This window comes from Pelophylax lessonae (assembly GCF_965119305.1).
Source record: "Pelophylax lessonae genome assembly, chromosome: 3".
In the NCBI taxonomy this organism is placed as follows: domain Eukaryota; kingdom Metazoa; phylum Chordata; class Amphibia; order Anura; family Ranidae; genus Pelophylax; species Pelophylax lessonae.
This window is the reverse complement of record NC_138770.1, coordinates 490433410-490460637: the sequence shown is the minus strand read 5'-3', so window position 1 is coordinate 490460637 and position 27228 is coordinate 490433410. Positions and strand designations below refer to the sequence as shown.

General features: G+C 45.2%; 1 protein-coding gene across 6 annotated transcripts in view; it reads right to left on the bottom strand.

The window, feature by feature from the left end:
- Positions 1–27228, bottom strand: part of MAP4K3 (mitogen-activated protein kinase kinase kinase kinase 3) — an 883599-nt gene that overhangs the window by 469478 nt on the left and 386893 nt on the right. For 4 of the 6 annotated variants that reach the window (XM_082251934.1, XM_082251933.1, XM_082251935.1 and 1 more), the window contains exon 13: positions 5653–5727. The exons of the other annotated variants lie outside the window; for them this stretch is intronic. In XM_082251934.1, the coding sequence (XP_082108060.1) occupies positions 5653–5727 (75 nt within the window). The remainder of the gene's footprint in view (positions 1–5652; positions 5728–27228) is intronic. 6 annotated transcript variants of the gene reach the window in all.

Here is a 27228-nt window from a genome sequence, read left to right as displayed (position 1 = left end):
CCATAAGCGCTTAATTTATAAAATAAGGTCTGCAGGTATCGACAGCAGGGTTTTCTCTTGGATACGGAACTGGCTAAAAGGGCGTGTCCAAAGGGTGGTAATAAACAGCGCATACTCAGACTGGTCTGAGGTAGTAAGTGGGTTCCCCCAAGGCTCAGTCCTGGGACCGACCTTGTTCAATTTATTCATAAACAGCATTGAGGACGGGATCAGTAGTTTGATATCAGTTTTTGCAGATGACACAAAATTGGGCAGGGCAATAACTGCACAGCATGAAGCAGATAACCTGCAGGATGACCTGGACAAAATAACGGAGTGGGCAACGACTTGGCAAATGAGGTTTAACGTGGAAAAGTGTAAGGTTTTGCACTTGGGGACTAGAAACATAAAAGCACAATACACATTAGGAGGGGAACCCTTGGGGGAATCAAAAATGGAGAAAGATCTGGGAGTCTTGGTTGATGATAGACTAGGCAACAGCATGCAATGTCAAGCGGCAGCTGCCAAAGCCAGCAGAATATTAGCATGAATAAAGAAAGGGATGTATTCCAGAGATAAGTCTATAATCCTTCCACTTTATAAAACTCTGGTCCGACCGCATCTTGAGTATTCTGTCCAGTTCTGGTCGCCAGTCCTCAGGAGGGATGTGTTGGAGCTGGAGAGAGTCCAGAGAAGGGCAACTAAACTAATTAGGGGATTGGAGGACCTTAATTATGAAGAGCGTCTGCAATTGCTTGATTTATTCTCCCTGGAGAAGAGACGCCTGAGGGGGGACATGATAGCAATTTTTAAATATCTCAATGGGGATCTCAGCTTAGAAAAAAAGCTGTTCAGTCGAAGGGATTGCATGAGGACTCGGGGGCATACAATGCGATTAGAGGAGAAGCGTTTTAACCTCAGGCAACGTGGGGGGTTCTTTACGGTTAGGGCTACAAGATTCTGGAATTCTCTACCACAAGAGGTGGTTTCTGCGGGTAGTATGGTGGCTTTCAAAAGACTATTAGACGTACATCTCAAGGATCAGAACATACAGGGGTATGTGAGATGATTGCAGCCACACACACCTACACAGGTTGAACTGGATGGACTGTTGTCTTTATTCAACCTCACCTACTATGTATATGTATGTAACTATGTACATTGTGCATTGTACCCGCTGTCCTAGTTATTGAGTGATATTTCTAATCCTGTTTGTTCCCCATACGGCTAAGGGGCACACACGCAATCTCACCAGGTACATGTAGCTGTGATTTCTATTGAATATCAGGACGCTGGACTTTCCAATACCAACCTAGAGGTGTTTCTTTCTGTTCTACTGTTATCATACAGTGTTATTATACGTTTCATGCAGCATGACGCACCGCCTGTTCTGTCTGTCTCTCCCCCCACATAGATTTCGGAACTTCTGTCTGTTCTGACTTTTGAGTAGACGGAATTCTGTTGGCATTTGTTGCCGTTTGTTCTAGGTCCTTTAAGTGGTGTTGATACTTTACTCACACCTTCTCCCCTGGGATAGGAGCTAGGAGAGGGGGAGATCTTCCTTATTATGGCACTTTTTCTCCTCTCCTTCCCTGCCTCTTCCTCTTCTTCCTTTTCCTCTATCTTTATCTTCTCTCTTTGCCTCTTCTTTCCTGCACCCTCTGATAACCTCCCCTTCCCGAATTGTTCGACAGATATCCTATAGCCATGGGGGATCCCCGGACAGATTGTGCCACCCACATGTGTTCATTCAATGCCCGTGGCTTGAATGAGCCAAATCTTATATACCTTTCACAAAGCTAAACTTGGCATTATCTCTTTTCAGGAAACACACTTCCGCTCGGACCACATCCCGACAATCAAAAACAAATATTACTCAACCTGGTACCATAGCACATATTCCCAATCGATCATTTGATCATTTCAGGAACTTGTGTGATGGGGGTATGGACTGTGGGGATGGTAAAGCCCCGTGGTTGAGCCATGGTTAGCTGGGAAGGAAGCGGCCTTAGTGTGTTTGATTGCTGATAGAGCCTGATAAATACTAATTACAGGAAAGCGCTGGATTCTCTAACAAAGTAAGTATATTTTGTGGATAACCCAGCGAAAAAAAACGTAAGGCTCCATGTACACGGGACGCTGGAAATGGCCGTTTAGGAGCAGTTGGGCGTTTTTTTCAGAAGCCCCTGAACCCACCTGCATGTTATCTCATCTGTCCATGTACACAGGGTCGTTTACAGTCATTTGCAGGCAGTTGCGTTCAGGGACTTTTTTTAGAACGCAATTACTTGCGTTCGAAAGTGTGTTTCCCGGCGTTTCAAACGCACAAACGCGTCCGAACGTGTCTGAACGCGATGACCCGCGTTTAGCGTTCGCGTTTTTCCATTTTAAAGGGGAATCATTTTTTTGACCTCTAGGAACGCTTCTAAACGCAAACGCCGCTAAACGCGGGTACAAACGCGACCGAACGGACGTTTCAAACGTCCTAAAAATTCCAGCATTCAAAGGGACTTTTAACAACGTCCCGTGTACATGGAGCCTACGAAGGTAAAAACCCATGGGGGAGTTAAATATTTGAATATATGGACCATTGAGCCTTCTGGATGTCTTCTATTTGATCTTTAGACAGTTCCAGGCAAATTTGATGCAAGGAAACAGCAGCAGCAGAAGATAGCCTTTACCCTAAAGTGAAAGGCAAGTCAAAACCTAATTAAGCCAAAATCTACTCCCACCTCCATTCTTAGCCTATTCTTATTACCATTTAAAAGTAAAGATGCCTATACTTACGTATTCTGAAGTTGCACCGGTCTGGTCACATGATCGGTCTTAGTGTTGGCTTCAGTGTAGAGGAAGGACAGCCGACAATGAATGCCCTATAAGTGACAACATAAAAACAGGCTCCTCAGCCGTTGTCTGTGATCTCTCCTCTACACTGAAGCCGGCACTGGAGAGATCATGTGGTTGGACCGGAGTGACTTCAGAATACGTAAGAATAGGCATCTTCCCGTTTACAGGGTAGACAGACTAGGCTTAGAATGTGGTTGGGAGTAGATTTAAGTTCGGTTTTGACATGCCTTCCACTTTAAAGCGGTTGTAAAGACTATATATATTATTTTTTTTTTTAATAAAAGACATGTTATACTTATCTGCTCTGTGCAATGGTATTCCACAGAGTGGCCCCTTACCTCCTCTTCTGGGGTTCCCCACTGACACTGTCCGCTCCTCTTCTCTGAGTGTCCCTACAGCAACCTGTGTGCTGTGGAGGGAATTGTGCGGGCCCGCTCCTGAGTCAGGCTGTGTGTGTCCATAGACACACACAACACAGCTCCGTCCTGCTCATCGCTCCCTTCTCAAAGGATTTAACTGACAGCAGCAGGAGCCAATAGATACCGCTGGTGAATCTATGTACTGTGTGAAGAGGGAGAGATAGCAGCAATGCTGCAGGTGGGCATAGCACTGGATCGAAAGAGAAGCCAGGCAAGTATTTATGTGGGAGGGGGGGGGAGCTGATCATGGAAAGTTTTGAACTTAAAGTGGAAGTAAACCCTCCTCAGGAAGTTGTACCTATAGGTAAGCATATATTAAGGCTTACCTATAGGTACTGTAAATATCTCCTAAACATGCACCGTTTAGGAGATATTTACCTTTAATGCAGCCAGTGACGTCACTGGCGCATGCGCTCTGAAGGAACGGCAGATCGTGCCGTTCCTTCAGAGCCCCGTGCCGTGACCGTCGGCTCCCGCGCGCGTGCGCGGGAGTGACGTCACCGCGGCTCCGGCCAATCAGATGGCCGGATGTCGCGATCCCGGAAGACGGGCGACTATATATGTCGCCCGTCATACAGGTAAGCGGACGGCACGGCGGGGCTCGTTCTAAGGTAAGTATTTCATAATGAGCTAGTATGCGATGCATACTAGCTCATTATGGGTTTCTCTTTCAGGATGTAAAGAAGAGAAAAAAAAATTTTCTCGGTGTACAACCTCTTTAATGCAGAGAATGCATTACGGTACAAACCATATGCCTTTAGAACTACTTTAACCTGCGATTTTCCAGATTTGGTGAAACTGCAAATTACTTCATGCAGAAGTAAATTAAACTTGGAAAATTAAACTTAAAAAAAGAAAAATATTACACAGATTACAGATTCAATAAAAGAGCATTGTTCAGAGACCATTATACCACTGTAACTTCTCTCTCTCTTTTGAAAGCACACTACAATGAAAAAATGGCTTTTGTCATTCAGCTTAACAGCTATATGAGAGCATAGTCATTTAACAAGTACCTTACAACCCTGACAGCCTTAAAGCAATAATAATAATAAAAAAAAAAAAAAAAAGGATAGAAGTATAATATAGTGCATCTTCAGTGAGCAAAATATTGATTACTTGTTGCTGCTTTTATGGTAAAATAAATTTTAAAATAGTTTTCAGATTTTCTATGCCTTTACATATACACCATATTTTTGTTATTCTTTTAAAAAGTGTCATTTTGTAGAGTAGCCACTAGATAATAGTTGGACTCAAGTCACATTTAAGATTCTACACTCATTATATAATGTAAAACTTTATATGAATTTTCAAGAAAAATAAAAACTTCACGCATTGACAAATCTCATTGAGTGTGCCCATTCATTTTTAATGGGCCGTTACTATGTTTTTATGGATTAAAAAAATGCACAGTCCTTATTTCATTTGTGATGCATTAAAAGGCAATGAATTTGTCTCTTATTGCTTGCATATCAGTGCATTAAGGGTGAGGTGCATTTGTTTGTATATGCAGGCTTGAGTGTCACAGAAAAATGTCAATGCACTGCAATTTGGATACACTGTGCGCCATTAAACTGTGTGTTTATGTAAATGAACATCTATGCATAAGTGTTAATTCAATCTCAGATTTGCACTGTGAGAATATTCAATAAGCACAACCATTGTACATACATAATTAAACACTGTAGACAGAAACAAGGGTTTTAAATCATCAGGCTGCCTTTCAGGTAGCAACGTCTATGTGACAATTGTAGGAAGTTTTCAGGGCAAATTTAAGTTTGTTGCAGTGCTATTTAGAGCAGCTTAAAAGGGAATGTATTATAAGTGCAGTATTATAATAAATCTGTCCTTTAGCTCCTGTTTAGCATTGTCTTGCTTTGCAACAAAATTAATTCTTATCCACCCGGGTTTTGAAATGGATAAGAGGGGGTTTATGGTTGTGTTTGTGTCTGCAAAATGTTCTTTTTTAAAGCACAAATAAAAATCTGATTTAAAAAAGCAAGCAACAGAAGTGAAAAAGCTGGAGTAAAGAAATTATGATACGACCGTTAAATGGGGTAAAATTACTTTACAAAATGTATATTTACATGAAGTAATGTAAACAAATCGCCTTTTCATGGGAATAATATAAGCAGTGGACTACAACAATATTATCAAAGTCCTACATGCTTTGCTTTCCCAGGAAAAACCTCAGTAGTTAGAATGCAATAAAACAGTTAGTATATTTCCATAAAAAGAGCTGACAGGTCAACCAATGGTCTTAATGATATGAGCAGTGAAGAACTTTTCAGTTTTTTTTTTTAAATTTCAAGCTGCAAGCCTGGTAAAAGCAACATCACACTGCTGCAGAAAGCAGAGTAGAAGGAGTTAGGGGATACACACAGCTTGCTGAAACAAGCAATTGTACCTTGTTGCAGGCTGCAAAGCGGGGAGCCCAACGGACAGGAGGTGATGCAGGAGAAAAGATCCCCCAAAACTTAAACTATTTTGGAAAAAAGAATGGACCAAGACAAACAAAAAACAAAACAAAAACAAATTAAGAAAATAATAAGAAACAAACCTTAAAACAATATACGGGTCAAATATTACAATATAAATGTTTACACTGTATTAAGTCCAGAACAATGGCTTTAAACAGACAAATAGCTGTGGTCCCCAAATATCCAGAAATGAGTGCAGCTACATAATTATGCCTATTTGATTACTGAAGTTTGTGCTTATTAAGATAAAAGCATGAAAATAATTGTAATCTAAGAGTTTACACCAGACCAAAAACTGTTTTTTTGTTATTCACCGTAAAAACCCTTTCTCACTGACGGACACAGCTCCTACTTATTCTTGACCCTTGTGGCTATATTGACTCCTACAGGAGTAGGACATTAGGCAGACAAAAGAACTCAGCACCACCTATGGGCAGTCCTAGTTAATAGTCAGCCTCCTTTCTGCCATAAGCAGCTCAGTTTTGTAACCAAGCAGTACAAGTAGAAAAAACCAACAGAGGGGTGGATGCTGTGTCTGTCAATGAACACAAAGTGATTTTACAGTGAGTAACAAAAATCCAGTTTTCCCTTATATTCATTGACGGACACAGCTCCTCCTTATTCTCGACCATTGGGATGTCCCAAAGCAATCCCTCAATGAGGGGTGGCCAAAACAAAAAACAAATGGAGCAACCAGGCAAACATGCCAACCACCCAAACAACCCCTAAAGGGGCCACCAAGCAACTGTAAACAGCCGCCTGCAAAACTTTGTGCCCAAAAAAAACCACCTAAAGATGCAACACATCAACAGTGAAAATTTAGTAAGAGAACGCACAGACCAGGTAGCTGCCTCGCAACCCTGAACAGGTGTCCAACAAAAAACGTGGCATGGAAGGTCCAGGTCTTCCCCAGAGCCCAACAGGAACACAAAAGAGATCTAACCAACCGGCAGGAGGTCACAGTCGACAAGGACACATGAACCACACAGACCACATCCAAATGCATATAGCGTAAGCTCCCTAGGATACCAGCCATAGCCACAAGGAAGGCAGGGCAACAGTCTCAGGTAAGTGAGAGAGTGACACCACGTGCCAGGAAGGAGAGACACAAACGAAGAGTCACCCTATCCCTGTGAAAAAACAAACAGGGTGATAAACAGGACAGCTTAGGAGTGCCCCTCAGAAGCAAAAATACTCAAAAGGGCCACCCTTTGAAAAAGAGAAGGAGGGGAATATCCTCCATACTCTCCAAGAAAAGGTTTCTAGAGAAATAAAACCCCAACTCAAACCCAATAAGAGTCACAGAGAGAATCTGTGTAGCGTCAATGACGAACCCCTAAAAAAATCATCCAGAGCGGTCTAGACCCTAGGGAGGCGAACCTTCCGAAGAGGCAACCACCAGGGAACATCTAAGACCAGCCGTATCATACCAGCGTACTACAGACCGGAACCCTTACAGTTGCCGTCCCATGAACCCTACAGCAGACAAGGGAACATAGTGCATACAATGCATCCACCCGGGTACCTGTAGTCTCCCCCAATCGTTGCACCTCCTCGTGAGGCAGGAGATCAGGACAACCCCTCCAGGGATTCTCCACTGAAGGCAAATCTGCCAAAAAAAACATCTGGGTACAGAACTCACTTCCCATGCCATTCTCAATGCCATGAATGTGCACGACGGAGAAGGCCAGAATGTGCTGCGCCACCCACCATAAAAGAAGGACAATGTACATGTCACCATGGCTGAAGACCAAGGACACAGTGGTGGTAGCGTCTGATCGGACCCAGACAGGAAGCTTACGGAGAAGGGTAATGAAAAACCCCCGGATCAAGCTTAACACACACAGCCCGAGGACAGTGAGGAGCAGGCGAACTAAGAGCTCTCCCACCAGCTGGACAGGCTGGCATTCCGTAATAATGACTGTCCAAAGGAAGGGAAGGGAACACGCTCCGACTAGCCAGACAGCGGACGGGAACCACCATAAGAGCCCTCCTCGATCATTCCAGAAGAACCGGAGGTCTAAGGAAATGTAGGATCACCCTGTATGGAGAACATTTCCATCTGCAGAATCGTCACATGGGACTGTCCACACAAGGCCACCCAGAAAGGTGGGTACCATATTGACCACAGAGTCAACAAGTAAGACTGCTGGGAGGATCACCCACAGGAAAGTAAATTGAAAATCGTCTACCAGAAGAAACATTCTGGCATGCTCTGAGTCGAGAATCAGGTCCGGAGACTCCAGTCCCCCAGTCAGAAAGGTCTTCAGGATGTTTCTGTAACCAGCTGAAGCCCTGCAGGGAGCCTTGGGTCCCCTAAGTTATCAGTCACCGCAACCTGGGAGAGTGCTCGCCCAAGAAACCAGTCACAGCAATCCCAGCTGCCTCAGCAACACCAGGGCTGGTGCCAGCACCTCAGAAAACACATCAGGTGCAACAAAGCAGGTCAAGGGAAAATACCACGCATCCCCAATGGCAGAGCCTAGGAAACACACGTCTCTCGCCCATAGGAACGTGCGCAGGTAAACATCCTGGACATCTAAGGTTGTGAGGAAAAAACTTTCGAGAAGACATGGAGGGATTCCAGCTTGACCCACGGCTTTGCCTCTGGTCCTTGAGGTGGGATCAAGGATCAACAGAATAGAGGAACCCTCGGAACTTGTGCCAGCTCTGACACAGGGACAAATACCCCCAAGCACGACAGATTTAGCACCAGGCGCATAGAGGAAATGGAAATACGGGGGGAAAGGAACTGCTTAAGCGGATAAGAAGGAAACGCTATCCTGCAGCTAGACACAAGCAATACGCAGACCCACATGTTGGGACAAGAGGGGTTCCACAGTCCGAAAAACCAGCAGGGTAAACCCCTACCCAGAAAGTGGGTGGAACCACCTCAATGCTGAATAAAACTTATCCGTGAGTATCGCAGACTCGTTGGTCAAGGAGCGCTTATTCCCTCCGTGGGGGGTCTTGAAGAGCTAAGGCTGGTAAGGCAGCAAGTAGACGCGGCTATCTATGGCCTGACAGACACAGTACATGGCCCATACTATGGATCGTAAGACCCACAAATCAACAACTGTGACATGACACCTAGTTAGCCACGGCAGGACACATCTACATGTTAAGGCATAGCCTCGGACTCCAAGGGAGACCCACCACACCGAGAAAGCCAACATGCGAAGAGGCTGCAAGGGGAGCGGCCGTCTGAGGCCCGCAAAGGAACCTACCGACTGAGGCCCGTGAAGGAAGCCACCGACTGAGGTCCGCGAAGGAAGCAGCTGACTGAGGCTCTGCAAAATGAGACTGCCGGCTGAGGCCCTGAAAAGGGAGCCGCCGACCGAGGCCCCGCAAAGGAGGCCATTGTCTGAGAACCCACAAGGAAGGCAGCCGGCTGAGGCCCCGCAATGGGAGTGGTCAACTGAGGTCCCGCAAAGGGAGCCACCAACTGAGGTCCTGAAAATGAGACCGCCGACTTGAATCTTCGCAAAGGGAGTCACCGGCTGAGTCCCCGCAAAGAAAGTGGCCAACTGAGGCCACCAAGGGGAGCTGCCGACCGAGGTCCTGCAAAGGGAGCCGTCGACTGAAACCCCTGCAAAGGAGGCCACCGGCTGAGGCCCTGCAAAGGGAGCATCCGGCTGAGGCCCTGCAAAAGGGAGCTACCGGCTGAGGCCCTGCAAAAGGGAGCTACCGGCTGAGGCCCTGTAAAGGGAGCTATCGGCTGAGACCCCGCAAAGGGAGACAGCTAACAAGGACCCCGCAAAGGGGGCCTCTGACTAAGTCTCCAACCAGGGGTCCTGCACAGGAGGCCACTGACTGAGGTCCTGTAATGGAGGGTGCAGGCTGAGGCCCGCAAAGAGAGCAACCATCTGAGACCCTGCAAAGGGAGGTAGTTGTCTAAGGCTTGCATTTGAGATCAGGGACTGAGGTCCTGAACAGGAGGCCGTTGACTGTGGCCCCACAAATTAGGCCACCGACTAAATTTGCGAACGGCCTGACCGTGTGGTGCACACACCTGTGGAAGGCCACCACAAACCAGGCTCTGGGCACAACGGAGAACTGGAGCATCCCCCACCCCTCCTGCCAGCAAGCAATCTAAGCAAGGAACAGCACCCGCCCCACATGGCTTCACAGTCGCTGTCCATGCCGCAACAGCCCTCCCCGCCATCCAGCCCGGGTAACAGATACAGCTCCCAGTTGAAAAAGGGGGGTGATCACACAGAGGCACATGCAGCCCAGCTACTTGGAAGGGGGTAAGGGGGACAGGGTCCCGACCCACGCCAATTCTCCCCAGGGGAATAGGGGGAGGGAAAAAGACCCCGGAAGGGAGGAGGAGAACCCCGAAGGGACGGACCACCCTGGAAGATACCTGCGACCCCAATCGCACCTGTGGAAGGGGCATCTACTAACCGATCCACCAGGGGTTGCAAGTAGAACTCCCGACCACCTGAAACAACAGTAAACACCCTCAAGGAAGGCCAGAAAGCCCCCTAAAAAGCAGCCTGCAAAACTTTGCAGCCAAATGAGGCAATCCTTGTAAAGGTGTGAACAGATGACCAGGTAGCCACATTGCAAACCTGAAGCACAGATGCCTGATGGTGAAAAGCCCAGGAAGCACTAAGCGCCCGAGTAGAATGCGCCTTAACAGATAAAGGTGGAGCCTGACCTTTAATTGAATAAGCCTGAAAAACTGTCTGTCTGATCAATCTGGAAATAGTCGCAGCAGATGCAGGCAGCCCTTTCTTGGACCATCCGTGAGTACAAAGAGTGAATCTGACTTTCGAAAAGACTCGGTAGTCGCCAAAGACACCCTGATTGCCTGAGCCACATTCAAAGTATGCAGTGAAAACTGGAAACCACCTTCAGAAGGAAGGACGGATCCAGGTGAAGTACCACTTTACAACGCCACCAGTTCCGACACCCTGCGCGCAGAAGTAATAGCCACTATAACGGCCACCTTCTAGGCAGAGGAATCTCCGGAATACTTTCAAAAGAAGGTTTCTGAAGAACCGACAGCGCCAAATTAAGGTCCCAAGGAGGCAGCGGAGGTCGCACCGAAGATACCAAGTGTCGCACCCCCTGGATGAACTTATACACCAGGGAATGGGTGGCTAATGGCCTTTGGAAGAAAACTGCCAAGGCCGAAACCTGACCCTGGATAGTACTCAAGGCCAACTTTTGATCAACTCCCCGTTGAAGGAAAGCCAAGATCTGTGTCACCGAGTAAGAGCTAGGGAGAGCCCCTCAAGAGACTCACACCACGCAATATACGACTTCCACGTACAATGATAAATCTTCCTAGAAGTCGCTTTCCTCGCTTTAAGCAGAGTGGAAATCACTGAAGCAGCCAATCTCCTGTCCTTCAGCACCTGGCTTTCAACAGCCAAGCTTTCAAAGCCAGCGACCGTAAAGCAGGATGGAAGATTGGCCCCTGAGACAGTAAATCCTACCGGAGAGGAAGTCTCCAAGGAGCGTCTGCGACTAGCTTAACCAGGTCGGTGTACCAAGCTTGGTGAGGCCAGTCCGGAGCCACAAGAATGACCGGAATCCCTTCCGCCTCAATCCTGCAAAGAAGTCTCGGCAGCAACTTGAGAGAAGGAAAGGCATACATTAGCTGTCACTGAGCCAATGGGGCCACAAGGGCGCGACTACCATTAGGTCCAGGGAGCGGGCCACAAACCTCTTTACTTTTCTGTTGACCCGAGACGCCAACAGATCTACATCTGGAGTGCCCTAACGAAGGAGAAAATGCTGGAACACCTCCGGATGGAGGGACCATTCCCCTGCATCTAAGGCCTGTCGACTGAGGTAATCCGCCTGCCAATTTTCCACTCTTGGAATGTGAACAGCGGAGAGAGCTGGAACAAAGCATTCCATCCATCGAAGGATGCCTGCCATAAGCCACGGCAATGGCATTGTCCGATTAAATGTGCACTGGACAACCCTGCAGTTACTCGGTCCAGTGGACTAGGCAAAGCCGGATTGCTCTCAGCTCCAGAACACTGATCAGTAACCTGAATTCCTCCAGGGACAAGACCCCCCCCCCCACCCGGACAGACTTGCATCCATGGTGACAATTGTCCAATATATAGGGAGGAAGGATTTCCCTTGAGCATCGGGGACCGAGGCCACCAGATCAGGGACTCCTTGGTTACCTGGCTCAGGTGGATCTGAATATCCAGGGAATTTCCATTTGAGAAGGATTTCCTTCTGGAGAATCCTCGTGAGGAATTGAGCGAAGGGGACCGCCTCGAAGGATGACACCATCAGTCCCAGAACTCTTATACAGGTCTAAAGGGAAGACCATTTGCTGGACAGCAACAGCTGAACCGCAGTCTGGAGTTTTTCCGAAGGAAGAAATACCCTGGCTGAGGACGAGTCCAAAGTCAGGCCCAGATAGTCCAGACTCATGGAAGGTACCAAGGACGACTTCTGAAGGTTCAGAATCCACCCGAACTCCTCCAAAGTTCTCATGGTGATTTCCAAATTTGTTTCCAGCACCGCATGGAGAAGCAGATTGTCCAGGTAAGCCAGGACCAATATCCCCCGCTGCCGCAAAAGCGCCAGAATCAAAGCTAACACCTTTGTTTAGACCCGAGCAGCAGAGGCGAGACCAAAGGGCAATGCCACAAACTGATAGTGATCCTCTCCCACGGCAAAAAAGAGAAACTGTTGGTGTCCTGCACAGATTGGGATGTGAAGATAGGCATCTTTGATGTCTATGGAGGCCAGGAAATCCCCCTGATGTAGGGAGCCCACCACCGTGCAAACCGATTCCTTTTAGAATTTTTGAACTCGCACGAAGCAATTTAGTGCTTTCAGGTCCAGGATTGGATGCACCTTGCCTTCCTTCCTGGAAACCGTGAACAGGTTTTAATAAAAGCCCTGAAAAAGTTCCGCACGCGGAACCACAACTGCCCCCCCCCCCCCCATTCTACCAGGTCCTGAACTGCCCCAGAGAGGCCCAGAATGCGATCCGAGGACAGTCGCACATTGAAAGGGAAAAACCTTACCGGCGGGACGGATCGCAACTCGTTCTTGTAACCTGACCATATGACCTCTTGAACCCATTTGTCTGGTATCCAGGATAGCCACAGGTCCGGAGACCAACAAAGACGTCCCCCCACCAAAAATATGGGGGAGGGCGCACCTTCAGGCCGAAGTGGTCTTGTCCGCAGGTCTGGAGAAACCAGACTTTTGTTTGCCAGACCAGGGTCGCTTAGAACTGTCCGAGGGAGCCTTGAAGAGCTTTGGCTTATCGACTGACCCTGAAGGACGAAAAAAACTTTGTGTGTGCTGAAAAGGAGGGACCCCGTCTGCGACAAGGGTCCTTAAACTTGTTAGCCTGTGGAAGAAAGGTACTCTTCCCCCCGTGAGCCCCTAATGATGTCATCCAGGGTAGCTCCAAACAGGTGATCGCCTTGAAAAGGCAGATCAGTCAAGACCTTCTCTGAAGTCTGATCCGCAGACCAGCACTTTAGCCAAAGCATATGGCGGTGGATCACTGCCGAAACTGACAGTCGGCCCAATATGGGAGCAATGTCCAGCACGGCATCACAAACAAATAACAGCCCCTGCACCAGTTGATCCAACAGCTCCTCAAAGGCAGGAGGGAGACGTTTTCCCTCTAAGTCACGACGTAGTAACTTAGCCCATTCAGTTAACATTTGCGTGACAAGGGCAACCGTAAACACTGGTCTCAGTGCAGACCCCGCCAGGGAGTACATATTGCGGGCCACAGACTCTGCCTTCCTTTCCTCAGGATCCTTAACGTACGGGGAATCCTCCAATGTAATCACAGTAGCTTTATTCAGTCTGGAAACCGGAGGGTCCACCATAGGAGGCACAGTCCACTTCTTTATCAGAGACTCCTCAAAAGGGTAGCATCTAGCAATCTGCTTAGGCACCCCAGGGTAACGCTTTGGGCGGTCCCATTCTTTTTTGAGCACGTTGTCAAAATATGCAGGAGAGGGAAAAACCTTTGACACTCTGGATGGCTTGTGAGTGCTAAATATAACCTGTGCCTCAGTTGCAGTCGCAGTTGCGTACTCCATTTTTAGGATCTCACGCACAGAAACAACTATCGCATCCACCAGCGCCTTATCTTGCCCATCAGTGGAGGTAGAAATGTCATCCTCACTATCAGGGGAGACAGGGCGCAAGGTAGCGGACCCGGCAAAGAGATCCGCATCTGCGGTGGCTGAATCAGACTCAGAATCTGAGACATCAGATGAGGCATGGGTAGGCCAAAGAGAAACTTTCCGACGAAGTGGGGGAGCTGTCGGCCAAATAGAAACGCTGCGACACAGGCCTAGACCCGGCCGTATGCGACCTGGTGAGACGTTTAACTCGCAGGGCCAGTCCCCGTCCAGTGGGACTATGTTGCGGGCGACCCAGCGCAGAGTTAAGGCCTGTGCGCGTGCTGGTGGGCTGGGGTGACCACTGGATCTATACATCCAGCCTGTCACCCAGATCTGGCATAGTTGCTTGTAGATCTCACAGGAAAAAAATCTGGAGAAAAAGCTAACTAAAACAAAATTATCTAGAAAAACTTAGCCAGGACCAGAGATCACAGCAAGGAACTAGGTCCTTACTCCTGACTAGGCAGATTAAAACTGACATCCTATACAGGAAGAGAGAGGGTATACCCCCTGGGACTGCCCATAGGCGTAGCCAAAACTTTTTTCTGCCTAGTGTCCTACTCCTGTGAGGGGCAGTATAACCCTAATGATATGCATCAGAGACTGTGCCCGTCAATGAACGATAGAGAAACCGCAGAACTACTAGTAGGTTTGAAGAGGAGTTTTTCAGCTGTAAAAATGCTCTAACTCTGAAAAACACGCTATTCAGCGTTTTTTGAGCCTTTTTGAGCCACAAGCTTTTGTATAGTTTTGCTAAAATGCAAACGCTGAAAAACACTATGGCAAAAACGCTGCAAAACTCATTCTACATCTACAGCTTTCTACAGCGAACGCTACTAGTGTTTTTATAATGTCCAATGTTCATGAGGCCGTAGTCTTGAACCATAGGTGATTTGCAGTTGCCTTCAAATGAAGAGACACAGCCAAAAGGAGAAAGCTACAGTAACAACCTCCTATATAACTCCTTCCACTCCCAGCTAGCCCCAGTTTTTTAGCAAACAATGGGAAGATCATAAGAAGAGAGGCGTGGGAAAGATTTACAGTATCTCACATTTTTGTAAATATTTTATTATATCTTTTCATGTGACAACACTGAAGAAATGACACTTTGCTAAAATGTAAAAGTAGTGAGTGCACAGCTTGTATAACAGTGTAAATTTTCTGTCCCCTCAAAATAACTCAACACAGCCATTAACGTCTAAACCGCTTGCAACAAAAGTGAGTACACCCCTAAGTGAAAATGTGCAAATTGGGTCCAAAGTGTCAATATTTTGTGTTGCCACCATTTTTTCCCAGCTCTGCCTTAACCCTCTTGGGCATGGAGTTCACCAGAGCTTCACAGGTTGCCACTGGAGTCCTCTTCCATTCCTCCATGATTACATCACGGAGCTGATGCTCAATAGGGTTTAGGTCTGAAAACATGTTTGGCCAGTCCATCACCTTTACCCTCAGCTTCTTTAGCAAGGCAGTGGTCGTCTTGGAGGTGTGTTTGGGGTCGTTATATTGGAATACTGCCCTGCGGCCAATTCTCCGAAGGTAGGGGATCATGCTCTGCTTTAATATGTCACAGTACATATTGGCATTCATGATTTCCTTAATGAACTGTACCTCCCCAGTGCCGGCAGCACTCATGCAGCCCCTGACCATGACACTCCCACTACCATGCTTGACTGTAGGCAAGATACACTTGTCTTCGTACTCCTCACCTGGTTGCCGCCACACACGCTTGACACTATCTGAACCAAATAAGTCTATCTTGGTCTCATCAGACCACAGGACATGGTTCCAGATATCCATGTCTTTAGTCTACTTGTTTTCAAACTGTTTGCGGGCTTTCTTGTGCATCATCTTTAGAAGAGACTTCCTTCTGGGACGACACCCATGCATATCAATTTGATGCAGTGTGTGGCTTATGGTCTGAGCACAGACAGACTGACCCCCCACCCCTTCAACCTCTGCAGCAATGCTGGCAGGACTCATATGTCTATTTCACAAAGACAACCTCTGGATAGGACGCTGAGAACGTGCACTCAACTTCTTTGGTTGACCATGGCGAGGCCTGTTCTGAGTGGAACCTGTCCTGTTAAACCGCTGTATGGTCTTGGCCACCGTGCTGCAGCTCAGTTTCAAGATCTTGGCAATCTTATAGCCTAGGCCATTTTTTTGAAGAGCAACAATTCTTTTTTTTAGATCCTCAGAGTTCTTTGCCATGAGGTGCCACGTTGAACTTCCAGTATGAGAGTGAGAGCGATAATACAATTGTACCAAGACCTTGTAACACATCACATGACACCGGGTAGGAAAAATGGCTAATTGGGACCAATTTGGACATTTTCACTTATGGGCGTACTCACTTTTGTTGTCAGCGGTTTAGACATTAATGGCTGTGTGTTGAGTTATTTTGAGGGGACAGCAAATTTACACTGTTATACAAGCTGTACACTTACTACTTTACATTGTAGCAAATGTGAGGGATGTACTCACTTTTGTGAGAAACTGTATTTCAAGAAGTTGATTTTATTGCTAAATTTAAAAAATCCAATTGTTTTAGTTGTACTGCAGAGAACCTTAAATTTTTAACCATGGTACATTCAAAAGCACCTGAGGGGTGTGAAAAAAAACATCAACATGCCTATATAACAAATGGGTCAATAAAGGGCCCACAAACTGAGAAAGCAGCTTTTAGCACTTTAGGATCCTTTCACATGGGTGATCCGTATGTCCCTTTTTACTCCATCAGTTGACAGATGAAAAACATACACAAATGTATTGCGATGGGCAAGTGGATGTTAGCGGATGATCATCTGTTGACATCTGCCTTTGTTAAGAACCATTTTTTTTAAACAGAAGAAAGCCCTATTTTTGGCTGTTAAAAAACTGAATTGGACCTAAACGATTGTCAATGGACAAAAGGTATGTTTTTGCATTGTTTTTTAGGAGCTGGCATCCTAAAAACTGATGATTCATCAGATGACAGTGGCGTTGCCTGCTAGCAGCTGAATATAAAAACAATTGTCAATGACCAAAAAATTCTGAAATAAAAACTGTGTGGGATCCCTGCCAAAATCCATACAAGACCCTCATTGAAGCATTCAGCCTGGCAGGCCTAAAAAAGGGGGGGGGGGGTGAGAGCCCCCTCCCTCTTGAACCAAAACAAGCCAACAAAAAATAAATGTCCACTGATCCAACATCAATCATAACCATGTGCCACTGAATCGGAAAAAAAAAAGTTCTGCACCCGACAAAAGGTCCTGCCATTAGACAGCTTATTATAACAGTTCTTAAATAACTAAGGGGCGGGGCAACCTGATACATCACTGAGTGCCCTTGCCCCTTGTTACATAAGGCATGCTGGGTCAATTATGTCACCCTACGCAGTTTTTTTTTTTTCAGAATTCTTTATTGCCGGTAATTGTTTTGTTTACATTCAGCTGTCAGCAGAAAACGCCGCTGACAGCGGAGTCATCAGATGTTAGGGATGCGGCGGCCGGCTTGCTGGGCTGCTCCCTAGCAGCCAGCTGTTCTTCAAATATAATTTGGATTGGTTGATCAATTTTCGACTGATTCGAATTCTAATTGTTCCAAAAATTTGGATATACACAGACAGATGTAAAACTCAAGTCCGGATCCCTTTTTCATTTGATTTTCTGACTGAACTGATGAACCAAACAAAACGTGTCTACAGAAGACCAAGTGGCAGCTTTGCAAATCTGAGAAACAGATGCCTGATACTCCAACCTCCATAAAGCACTAAAGAATCTGGCAGTGTGTCCCTTAAGGTGGAAGTTTAGTCAGAAAATTAAGTCCTACAGTCACTTCAGGCTGGCCCCTTCTGCAGGTATAGATCTGTAAAACATTAAAAATAAGTGCCTATACTGTTTAAATTCCAATTATACACCCTTCTATGCACATTGCTCAGTTGCTCTCCATTTTTTGAATTGTTCCAAAGATTAGAGTCACTAGGGGCCAATCTGCTGACATACTTAAGATTTCCTTCTGCTTAGGGGTTCTGGGTTGCAGCAAAATGGCAGCCTCCGGCAAGAAGAAAATGGAGCAATGCTGACAGCAATTTACAGCACATACTAATTTTGGTAGCATAATTCTTCATGTGGAATGTATGTTGCTTGCTTAAAAAAAAAAAAAAAAAACATTTTTTTTCTTAAGTTCTTATGTGTAAAGTTCCGCTTTAACAGGTAAGTGAGAAACCCTATCCTTTAGAAAACAGGTTTGAATGATAACTTATCTAAAACTCCTAGCAATGGTGGAGGGGGAATCAGGAATTCCCCCCTCAGGATGCACAAAGAGGGAGTATGATTGCCTAAAAGAAGCTGTAGCTCTCACAGCCAACACCACAAGACAATGGAGAGAAATCTCCTATTTATGGTTTAGAGCAGAATCTAAGAAAGAAAGGAAAATTACCTGATTGAGGTTAAAGGAGAAAACCACCTTAGGGAGAAAAGAGGCTTTGAGCCTCAGGACAATCTGTGTAGGTAAGGATGCAGGATAAGAATAAGTCATCTAATTCAGGCCATAACAAAGAAAAAGGCCACCTTGCAAGTAAGGTCAAAGAAAGGAAATATCCTTGATGGGTTCAGAGGGTGGCCTCTGAAGGGCCATAAGAACCTAACTTAAGGTCCCATGAAGAAAGCAAGATGTATGTGATGCCCCATACAAAAGCCTTAACCAAGGAATGAGTCCAACAGTCCCTGAAAAAGAACGACCAAAGCTGCGATTGGTCCCTTGATGGAAAATAAAGCCAGATGTTGATCTAGACCAGACTGTAGAATGGACAGGATGGGTCCCACAGACTACTTCCTAGGATGAAAGTTTATAGTCCCGCACCACACAAAATAGGCTTCTCAACTGTGAGGGTAGACTTTATACAAAGTCACCCTCCTTCCCTTCATAAGGGAAGGAATGACCAAATTTAATAAGCCTCTGTCCCTCAGGGACCTGGGCTTCAAAAGCCAAGCTTTCAAAGACAGCGACCAAGAAGCAGGATGGTGGTCCAATCCCTGAGACAAAAGGTCTGGTTGTCCTGAAAGGAACACGGACAGTTTTACAGATTATGAGTATGTCTGAATGCTACATCCTCCTGGGCCAGTTTGGTACAATGAAAATCACCAGATGCTCTCCATCCCAAACCCCAATCAAAGCAGATGGAAAGAAGATGGTGGTTTGGAACTGTGCAGATCAGATGGAACTCATCCCACAGAGTCACCAATGCAAAGGCACAAACCTCTGTTGACAAACCTGTCCAGCTTCTTGTTGAAACTGGATACCAGAATATCCACGTCTGATGTCCCCAAACCATGGCAAAGGGCTTGAAACACCTCCACAGATGGAGAGCCTATCCCCCCCCCCCCCCCCGGGTACAGACCCTAAACACTGAGAAAGTTCTCACCACACTTTTCACGTCTGGGATGTGGATGGATAAGAACATTAAGTTCTAACCAAGAGAAAATAAAGTTGACCACCTTTTGAGCAGTGCGACGTCTGGTGTCTCCTTGACGGTTGATGTATGCTATGGCTATGGCACTGTCTGAATTTCTGTTGGGTGACCTTGTAACTGAGGGGTCCAGCAATGAAGGGGCAATGGAACTGCCCTGAGCTCCAGGATGTTTATGGGAAGTTGGGCTTCCTCAGAAGACCAAGTCTCCTGCACCCCATAGGGCATCTAGGACTTCTGCCCAGCCCAACGTGCTGGTTTCTGCTGTGAGAATTTTCCACATCTTTAGGAGGAAAGAGTTTCCCTGACTCCCCACCCTAATTGGAAATCCATCATGCCAGAGAGATTGTTAGGTTTTAACAGTCTGAGTGAAACTAGGCATACTTTACCGCCTTGAAGGCAGTACATTCAGACTCAAGACCCTCATCATTCAGGTACAAACCAAGGGATGGACCTGGGACTGAAGGGCCTGGAAACGAGAGCAAAGGGATAGAAAGATCCTGAACAGGGTCCTATCCTATGTTAGGGGAGTGGGGTCTGGCTCTGCAGCGGCTTTCAAAAGGAGTTAATATATATGGTGTAGGTCGAGATTTTATGAGTTGCTGAATAAAATGTCTGAGCTGTAGGTATTTGTAATGTTCATGCAAAGGAATTTCATGGGATGATCCAAGGTCTTCAAAGGTGAGTATTTTTGTGGGAGTGAATAAGGTGTGAAGATTAACAAATCCATTATCAATTCACCAGGCGAATTGCTTAGGGTTTTCACGGCTGGGAGGAAACAGGCAATGGATAAGACGCAGTAGCAGCAAATGGGGGGGGGGGGGGGGGAATCAGGCCTGCCGAGAATTAAACAGAATCCCACAGATGAAGAGAATGGGTTAAGCAAGGTCCTAATTTGGCCAGGCGATATATAGGGGGAAGCCAAGGCAGGGAGGAGATGGGGTAGGATAGGAATCTACCAGATCGATTGTGGCCCATAATGGCAATTGGGAAGTTTTGTGTAGGTGAGACAATGGGGCAATATTTGCTGCTGTATAGTAAGCTTGTAGATTAGGAACCAAAAAGCCACCATTGATCCTACGAGCATATAAAACCTGTTCATTAATTCGAGGGTGTGTGGAGCCCAAGATAAATTTAGTTTGCACTGGTGAATCGGCAAGATATGTGAAGGGATCGGAACAGGAAACACTCAAAAGAAGTATAGTAATTTCAGAAGATAAGACATACGAACTGCCGTATTTCTGCCGAACCATGATAGCGGAAAATGAGACCATTTCGGTCAATTTTTTAAAGAGAGGTGGAAAATTAGCTCGATATAGTCCGTCGTATGTAGGGGAGAGTTGAATCCCTAAGTAGGGTAAAGAGGGAAGCTTGAAATGGGAAGGCCATTTTCAGGGAGTCCAGATCAGAAGAGGAAAGGTTGACTGACATAGCTTTAGACTTGGTAGGGTTCACAGATAAACCTGAAAGGGACGCAAAGGAATCTAGAAGGGCTAGTAAATTGGGCAGAGAAACTCTGGTAGATGTTAAGGGCATCAAAATATCATCGGTAAATAGAGATCCTATGGGACGATCCTGCAACTTCAATGCCTTTGATATCAGTATGAGGACGAACCGCTTCCGCCAAGGGTTCCAACGCTAGAATGAATAGAAGGGGTGATAATATCGTATAACGCCTAAAGTGAGTATACTTTCAAAGATAATAAACACATAGTTTTAGTCTTTCAACAAACAAGGTGTGTGGAAAAAAAACAAACTAAATCAAATGAATATTTGGCGTGTCCACCCTTTTTCAGGCATATAGTAGTAGTGCAGGATTACTCACTTAAAATCCCAGGGCCATTTTATACCTTCCGGAACTCAAGGGGTTAAAACAAGCTCTAGGCTGCAGCAGCTTGTTATCATTTTTGTTCAGTTGCCTCCTGGCTATCCAGTAAGAGTAACCCAGTCGACAGCACAACTGCACTTTTATGGGACTGTAAAGTTATCACCACCTATCCCCAAACTGTTCATTGAACTGTCAGAATCCTGGCTGGATTAAAGGGCAGGGGAGACATTGGGGGTCTAAGAGACCCCCTGATGTCTCCATAAAGAGTGATAGCAATAAAATTGCGCAACAACTTTATTAACAGTTTAAAAGTAACAATAAATTATTATTGCTTTATGGAATATTAATACATTTACCCTTTAACCACCTCCTTCCCAAGCCTATTCTGACACTTCGCTCCTACATGTAAAAATTTTAAAAAGTTTTTTTGCTAGAAAATTACTTAGAATCCCAAAACATTATATATATATGTATATATATATATATATATATATATATTTTTTTTTAGCAGAGACCCTATAGAATAAAATGGTGTGTTGCAATTTTTTATGTCACACGGTATTTATGCAGCGGTTTTTCAAAAGAAAAATTTTTTGGAAAAAAAAAAAACATTCATGAAAAAAATAAACAGTAAAGTTTGCCTGATTTTTTTGTATGATGTGAAAGATGATGTTATGTCGAGTAAATAGATACCCAACATGTCATGCTTTAAAATTGCGTCTGGCCATGGAATAGTGGCAAATTAAGGTGCCTAAAACTCTCCATAGGCGACGCTTTAAACGCCTTTACAAGTTACCAGTTTAGAGTGGCACAAGTGGTCTGGTGCTAGAATTATTGCTCTTGCTCCACACAATACCTCACTTGTGTGGTACGATCATCATTTACATTTGCGGGAGTAAGGTACACGTTCGCATTTGCGCGTAAGCATGGTGGGACAGGGGCGCTTTATTATTTTTTTTTTTTTTGCACAAACTTTATTGCTATCACAAGGGATAAAATACATCCTGTGACAGGTCTTCTTTATGGAGAGATTTGGGGTCTATTAGACCCCAAATCTCTCCTCTGGCCCCCCATGCAGCCGATCATACCAAGATTGGTTCAATCGGCTGCTTCTCTGGCCGCTGGTGGCCAGGTAAACAAAGGGGCAGAACCGGAAGTGACAAATACTCATCTCTCCCAGTTTCCAGGGTTACAGAGAGAGGGGAACAATGTCAGTGCCTCTCTCTCTGTCCCAAACAGCCATCGCTGCCGGCTGCTTCTCTCCTGGGAGAGGCGGCGGCAGCGGGAGGGGGGTAGGACTCCATTCCGCCACACGCAGAAGTGATCTGAGTGACTAATTAGCCACTCAGATCACTTCCGCTTCGTAGAAAACTGCCGGCTGAAACTAACGGTACCAGGATGATGCCTGTAGGTGCAGGCATCATCCCGGCATAACCACTGAAGAAACCCAAGGACGTACGGGCACATAAATGGTTAAAAAAAATGACAATAGATAAATAACGGTTATGCTGGCCACACACTATATGAAAAAACGTTTAAACTCATTTTCAAAAAACGATCGTGCCATCATGTAATGACCGATAAATCATTCAATGGACATAAATGAATCAGTTTTTTTCACATATAGCTAATGCAAACAGTTTGGATGAGAAACGCATTAACCTTTAAATTTCTGCCGTTCCTTCGTTTTTTTTGTCAGCTCAAAAACGTAACAGAATACCGATGTGTGCCCATTATGCCCCCGTTCACACTAAGGCGACCTGGTCGCCTCACATGTCGCCGTAGGTCGCCTTCCATAGGGAAGCTGCGGACCCGTTCTAATAGGAGCGACACAAGTCGCTCCGACTTAGAAAAAGGGTCCGGAGCTTCTTTGGGGTGTCCCGGAGGCGACCGCCATAGACTTCAATGTTATGAAGTCCGTGGCGGCCGCTCCGCGCTGCTCGCACCGCGACCTCGGAGGTCGCCACCCGAAGTCGGATCGCCCCTATGTGAACGGGGCCTAACTGGCCGAAAAACGTATACTTTATGGGCAGCATAAATAATAATTTCGCAAATATGTGACAAAAAATTGCAACTGACATTTTATTCTACATGGCCTCGGTTTTCAGAAAATATTTAATTATTGTGATATATATTATATATGTATGTATATAACAAGATACGAAAGTAAAAATACAATTATTTAAGTGATATTAAAAGTTTTTTTTTTTTGTTCTTGTTTTTTTAAACAATGTTATACTTACCTGCTCTTTGCAATGGTTTTACATAGGGTACCCCTGATCCCCTTCTTCTTAGGTCGCCCGTCAGCGGTCCTGGGTCCTCACTCTTCATCAGTGCCCCCAAAAGCAAGCCGCTTGTTATGGGGGCACTGGTGCATGCTCGCTCTGGAGCCCTGCTCTATGCATCCACCTTTAACTGAATTAGAATTATTTCTCTAATTTGCTTAATGGTAATCATATGCTGCTTTCAAAATCCACCTTTAACTGAAATAGAATCATTTCTCGAATTTGCTTAATGGTAATCATATGCTGCTTTCAAAATCCACCTTTAACTGAAATAGAATCATTTCTCGAATTTGCTTAATGGTAATCATACGCTGCTTTCAAAATCTTTTACCTCTGACCATTGAACTTCTGGAGAGTTTGCTGCACTGAAAGTAAAGGGGCTGAATAATTTTGCATGCCCAATTTTTCAGTTTTTTATTTGTTAACAAAGTTTGAAATATCCAATAAATTTTGTTCCACTTCATGATTGTGTCCCACTTGTTGTTGATTCTTCACAAAAAATTACAGATTAATATCTTTATGTTTGAAGTCTAAAATGTGGCAAAAGGTCGCAAAGTTCAAGGGGGCCGAATACTTTCGCAAGGCACTGTATGTGTACAATATGAACACCCTTAGACCACATCTAAAAGTACCCTTAAATTGCATCCAATGATCCAAGGGTTTGGCACTATGAAAATAGACTGGGGGATAAAACACCACCAAGGGTAGGAGCTCTGTGGGACACCATCTTAATACCTTTAGATAGAATTTGCGCATAGACTGTATCATAATGTAAGACAGGGAGGTATTTTAAGACTATACAAGACTATACTCCTAATCTTACCATACTGATCACTATACGGAGTAGAGAAAACAAGAGAATGGGATCCCTCCCTTCTTCTAAAGCATGGGTGTCCAACCTTTTGGCTTCTCTGGGCCACATTAAGTGTAGAGAAACTTTCTTGGGCCGCATATAAAATATATACTATAGTTAAGGTATTCAAGTAATAAAACTCTGCCGCGCTCTTCCCGCGCCGCCACGCTCTTCCCAGCGCCGCCTCGCCTCCGCCCCCCCTCCGCACTAATTTAACACAACTAGAGGATGAACATTGAAATGGAATAAGTATACAGAGGTTTACTTCTTCTGAGAGATATTAAAGGAACACTCTAACCACTATCACCACTTCAGTGATTTTAAGTGGTCATGGAGGTAGGAGTCAGAAACACTGCACATGCTGGGATATTTACAATTATGTGCTGGGGGCTAGTCGCACCCCTAGCACATATGACTTAGGCAGCCAGAAAATGTCATGTCCTTATTCATACATGTATGAACAAGGACATGACATATTATGACAAAACACAACTACTTATTAAAAAATATATTGCAACAATTTACACACGCTGATGCACATACCGTTTCTACTTATTTTGCAGACTGCTGGCGGATACTGCTGGCGGGTACTGCTGGCAGTTACTGCTGGCCGGTAATGCTGGCGGGTATTGCTGGCGGTTACTGCTGGTGGGTAATGCTGGTCATGCGGGTACTGTTGGAGGAAGCAGCGGCTACAGTAGAGAGCAGAGCCGCTGCTTCCTGTATGGCTCCTGTCACAGGCGGAGTGCATTTCATATCACTCCGCCTGTGACAGAGCCGGAACTATACAGGAAGCAGTGGCTCTGCCACTGACTGCTGACAACCTAAGTCTCCCGCAGCAGCAGGGAGATCGTACGGCACTTGCAGCCTAGTGCGTGCCCATCCAATTCAGCCTAAACAGTGCCCATCCAATGCAGCTTCACCAGTGCGTGCCCATCCAATGCAGCCTGATCAGTGCCCATCCAATGCAGCCTCACCAGTGCATGCCCATCCAATGCAGCTTGATCAGTGCCCATCCAATGCAGCCTCACCAGTGCGTGCCCATCCAATGCAGTTGCAGCCTCTGCCTACAGTTGGTTGGAAGCCGCTGTGGCCTTGCCCCCGACTCGACTTCCTTCCTCCCCAGAAAAAAATAAAAATTGTCAGGGGGCAATGGGCCGCATTGGCTACACTTCCGGGCCGCATGCGGCCCTCGGCCGCAGGTTGGACATGCCTGTTCTAAAGTCTCAGTTTAATAGATTTTAATAGAAAGATTAAGGACATGTCCATCCGGTTTAAAGAGAGAGGTTCTCCTGATTCTACTCTTAATAGGGCTATCGAAATAGCTATGAATACTCCCCGGGAGAATTTGTTAAAGGATAAGACCAGGAGAACTTGTTATAACGGAGACTTTAGAAGCAGGGAGGGATCTCATTCTCTTGTTTTCTCTACTGCATATAGTGATCAATATAGTAAGATTAGGAGTATAGTCTTAAAATACCTCCCGGTCTTATATAATAATATAGTCTATTATCTGTCCCGCAGAACCCTTGGTGGAGTTTTATCCTCCAGTCTATCCTCCAGTCTATTTCATAGTGCCAAATCCTTGGATCATTGGATGCAATTTAAGGGTATTTTTAGATGTGGTCTATGGGGGTGTTCATATTGTACACATATAAAAAGATGGAACATTGTTCGGACAGTGACTTCTGGTAATGAATTTAAGATCTCTTCATTTATTAATGGTAACACTCATTTCTTGATCTATGCTATTAAGTGTGAATCATGCCAGATTTAATATGTAGGTAGATTGAGAGGTCGGTTACATGATCACTTATATGACATAGAAAAGAACCATAACACTAATGTAGCCAGGCATTGGGGGGAACCGCACAATAAGGACGTGTCTAGTCTAGTGATTCAGGGTACTGAGAAAATTCAAACATCTATCAGAGGTGGTGACAAATTTAGTAAAAAAAAAAGAGGGAGGATTTTTGGATATTTCGTTTGAATACCAGAAAGCCCCTTGGCTTAAATTTTGAATGAGATGTGTCCCACTACTATGATTAGTTGTGGTCATGAGGGTTTTTTTCATATATATATATATATATATATATATTTTTCTCCCTCCCGCATGCAGGTTGGTCTATGAATATATTTATGGGTGTATCTGTATTTAGATTTACATTTATTTTTATGTTAATGAGGACTTCAGTTCCTTGTCTATTTGATTGCAGGATATCAGACACTCTATGTTACTGTTTGTGGTTCTCTCCCCCTGCTGGACTGACACCGTAGCTCCTTTTTAAATTATCTCTCTCGATTTGCCCATTCGATCTGTTGTGAGGTCTATTTGTGCATGCTACTTAGTTTTGTTCTGTCCTTTCCATCTTTTTTTCAGTTTTCCTTTTTTTGCTGTGTTTGGTTCCTTCTTTTCTGTATATCACCCTCCCTCTCGTGTGTGTGTGTGTGTGTGTGTAGGGCGTAAACGTAGCATTAAAATTGCAAAGTTTATTCCAATTTGATGGAGCTATGCTGTATATTTAGTCACACACACTCTGGGGGATTTGGTGTATTTTTGAACATAAAGCATTTTAAACTAATATGTCAGAGACCATTGAGTACTGTCCGTGATACTTTTTTTATTTGCACTAACATACAATTTTTCAGGACAAGCTTTCGGGGTATGTCCCCTTCATCAAGATCCAAGCAGTACCAAGATCCAAGCTTTCGGGGTATGTCCCCTTCATCAAGATCCAAGCAGATCTTGATGAAGGGGACATACCCCGAAAGCTTGTCCTGAAAAATTGTATGTTAGTGCAAATAAAAAAAGTATCACGGACAGTATTCAATGGTCTCTGTCGCAAGTGCACTAATACGGCTACAATTACCTCAAGCAAACTAATATGTGTATGTTACATGAGGATGCTGTTCATAGATGATATTTTGTTGCAATATAATCATTTATACA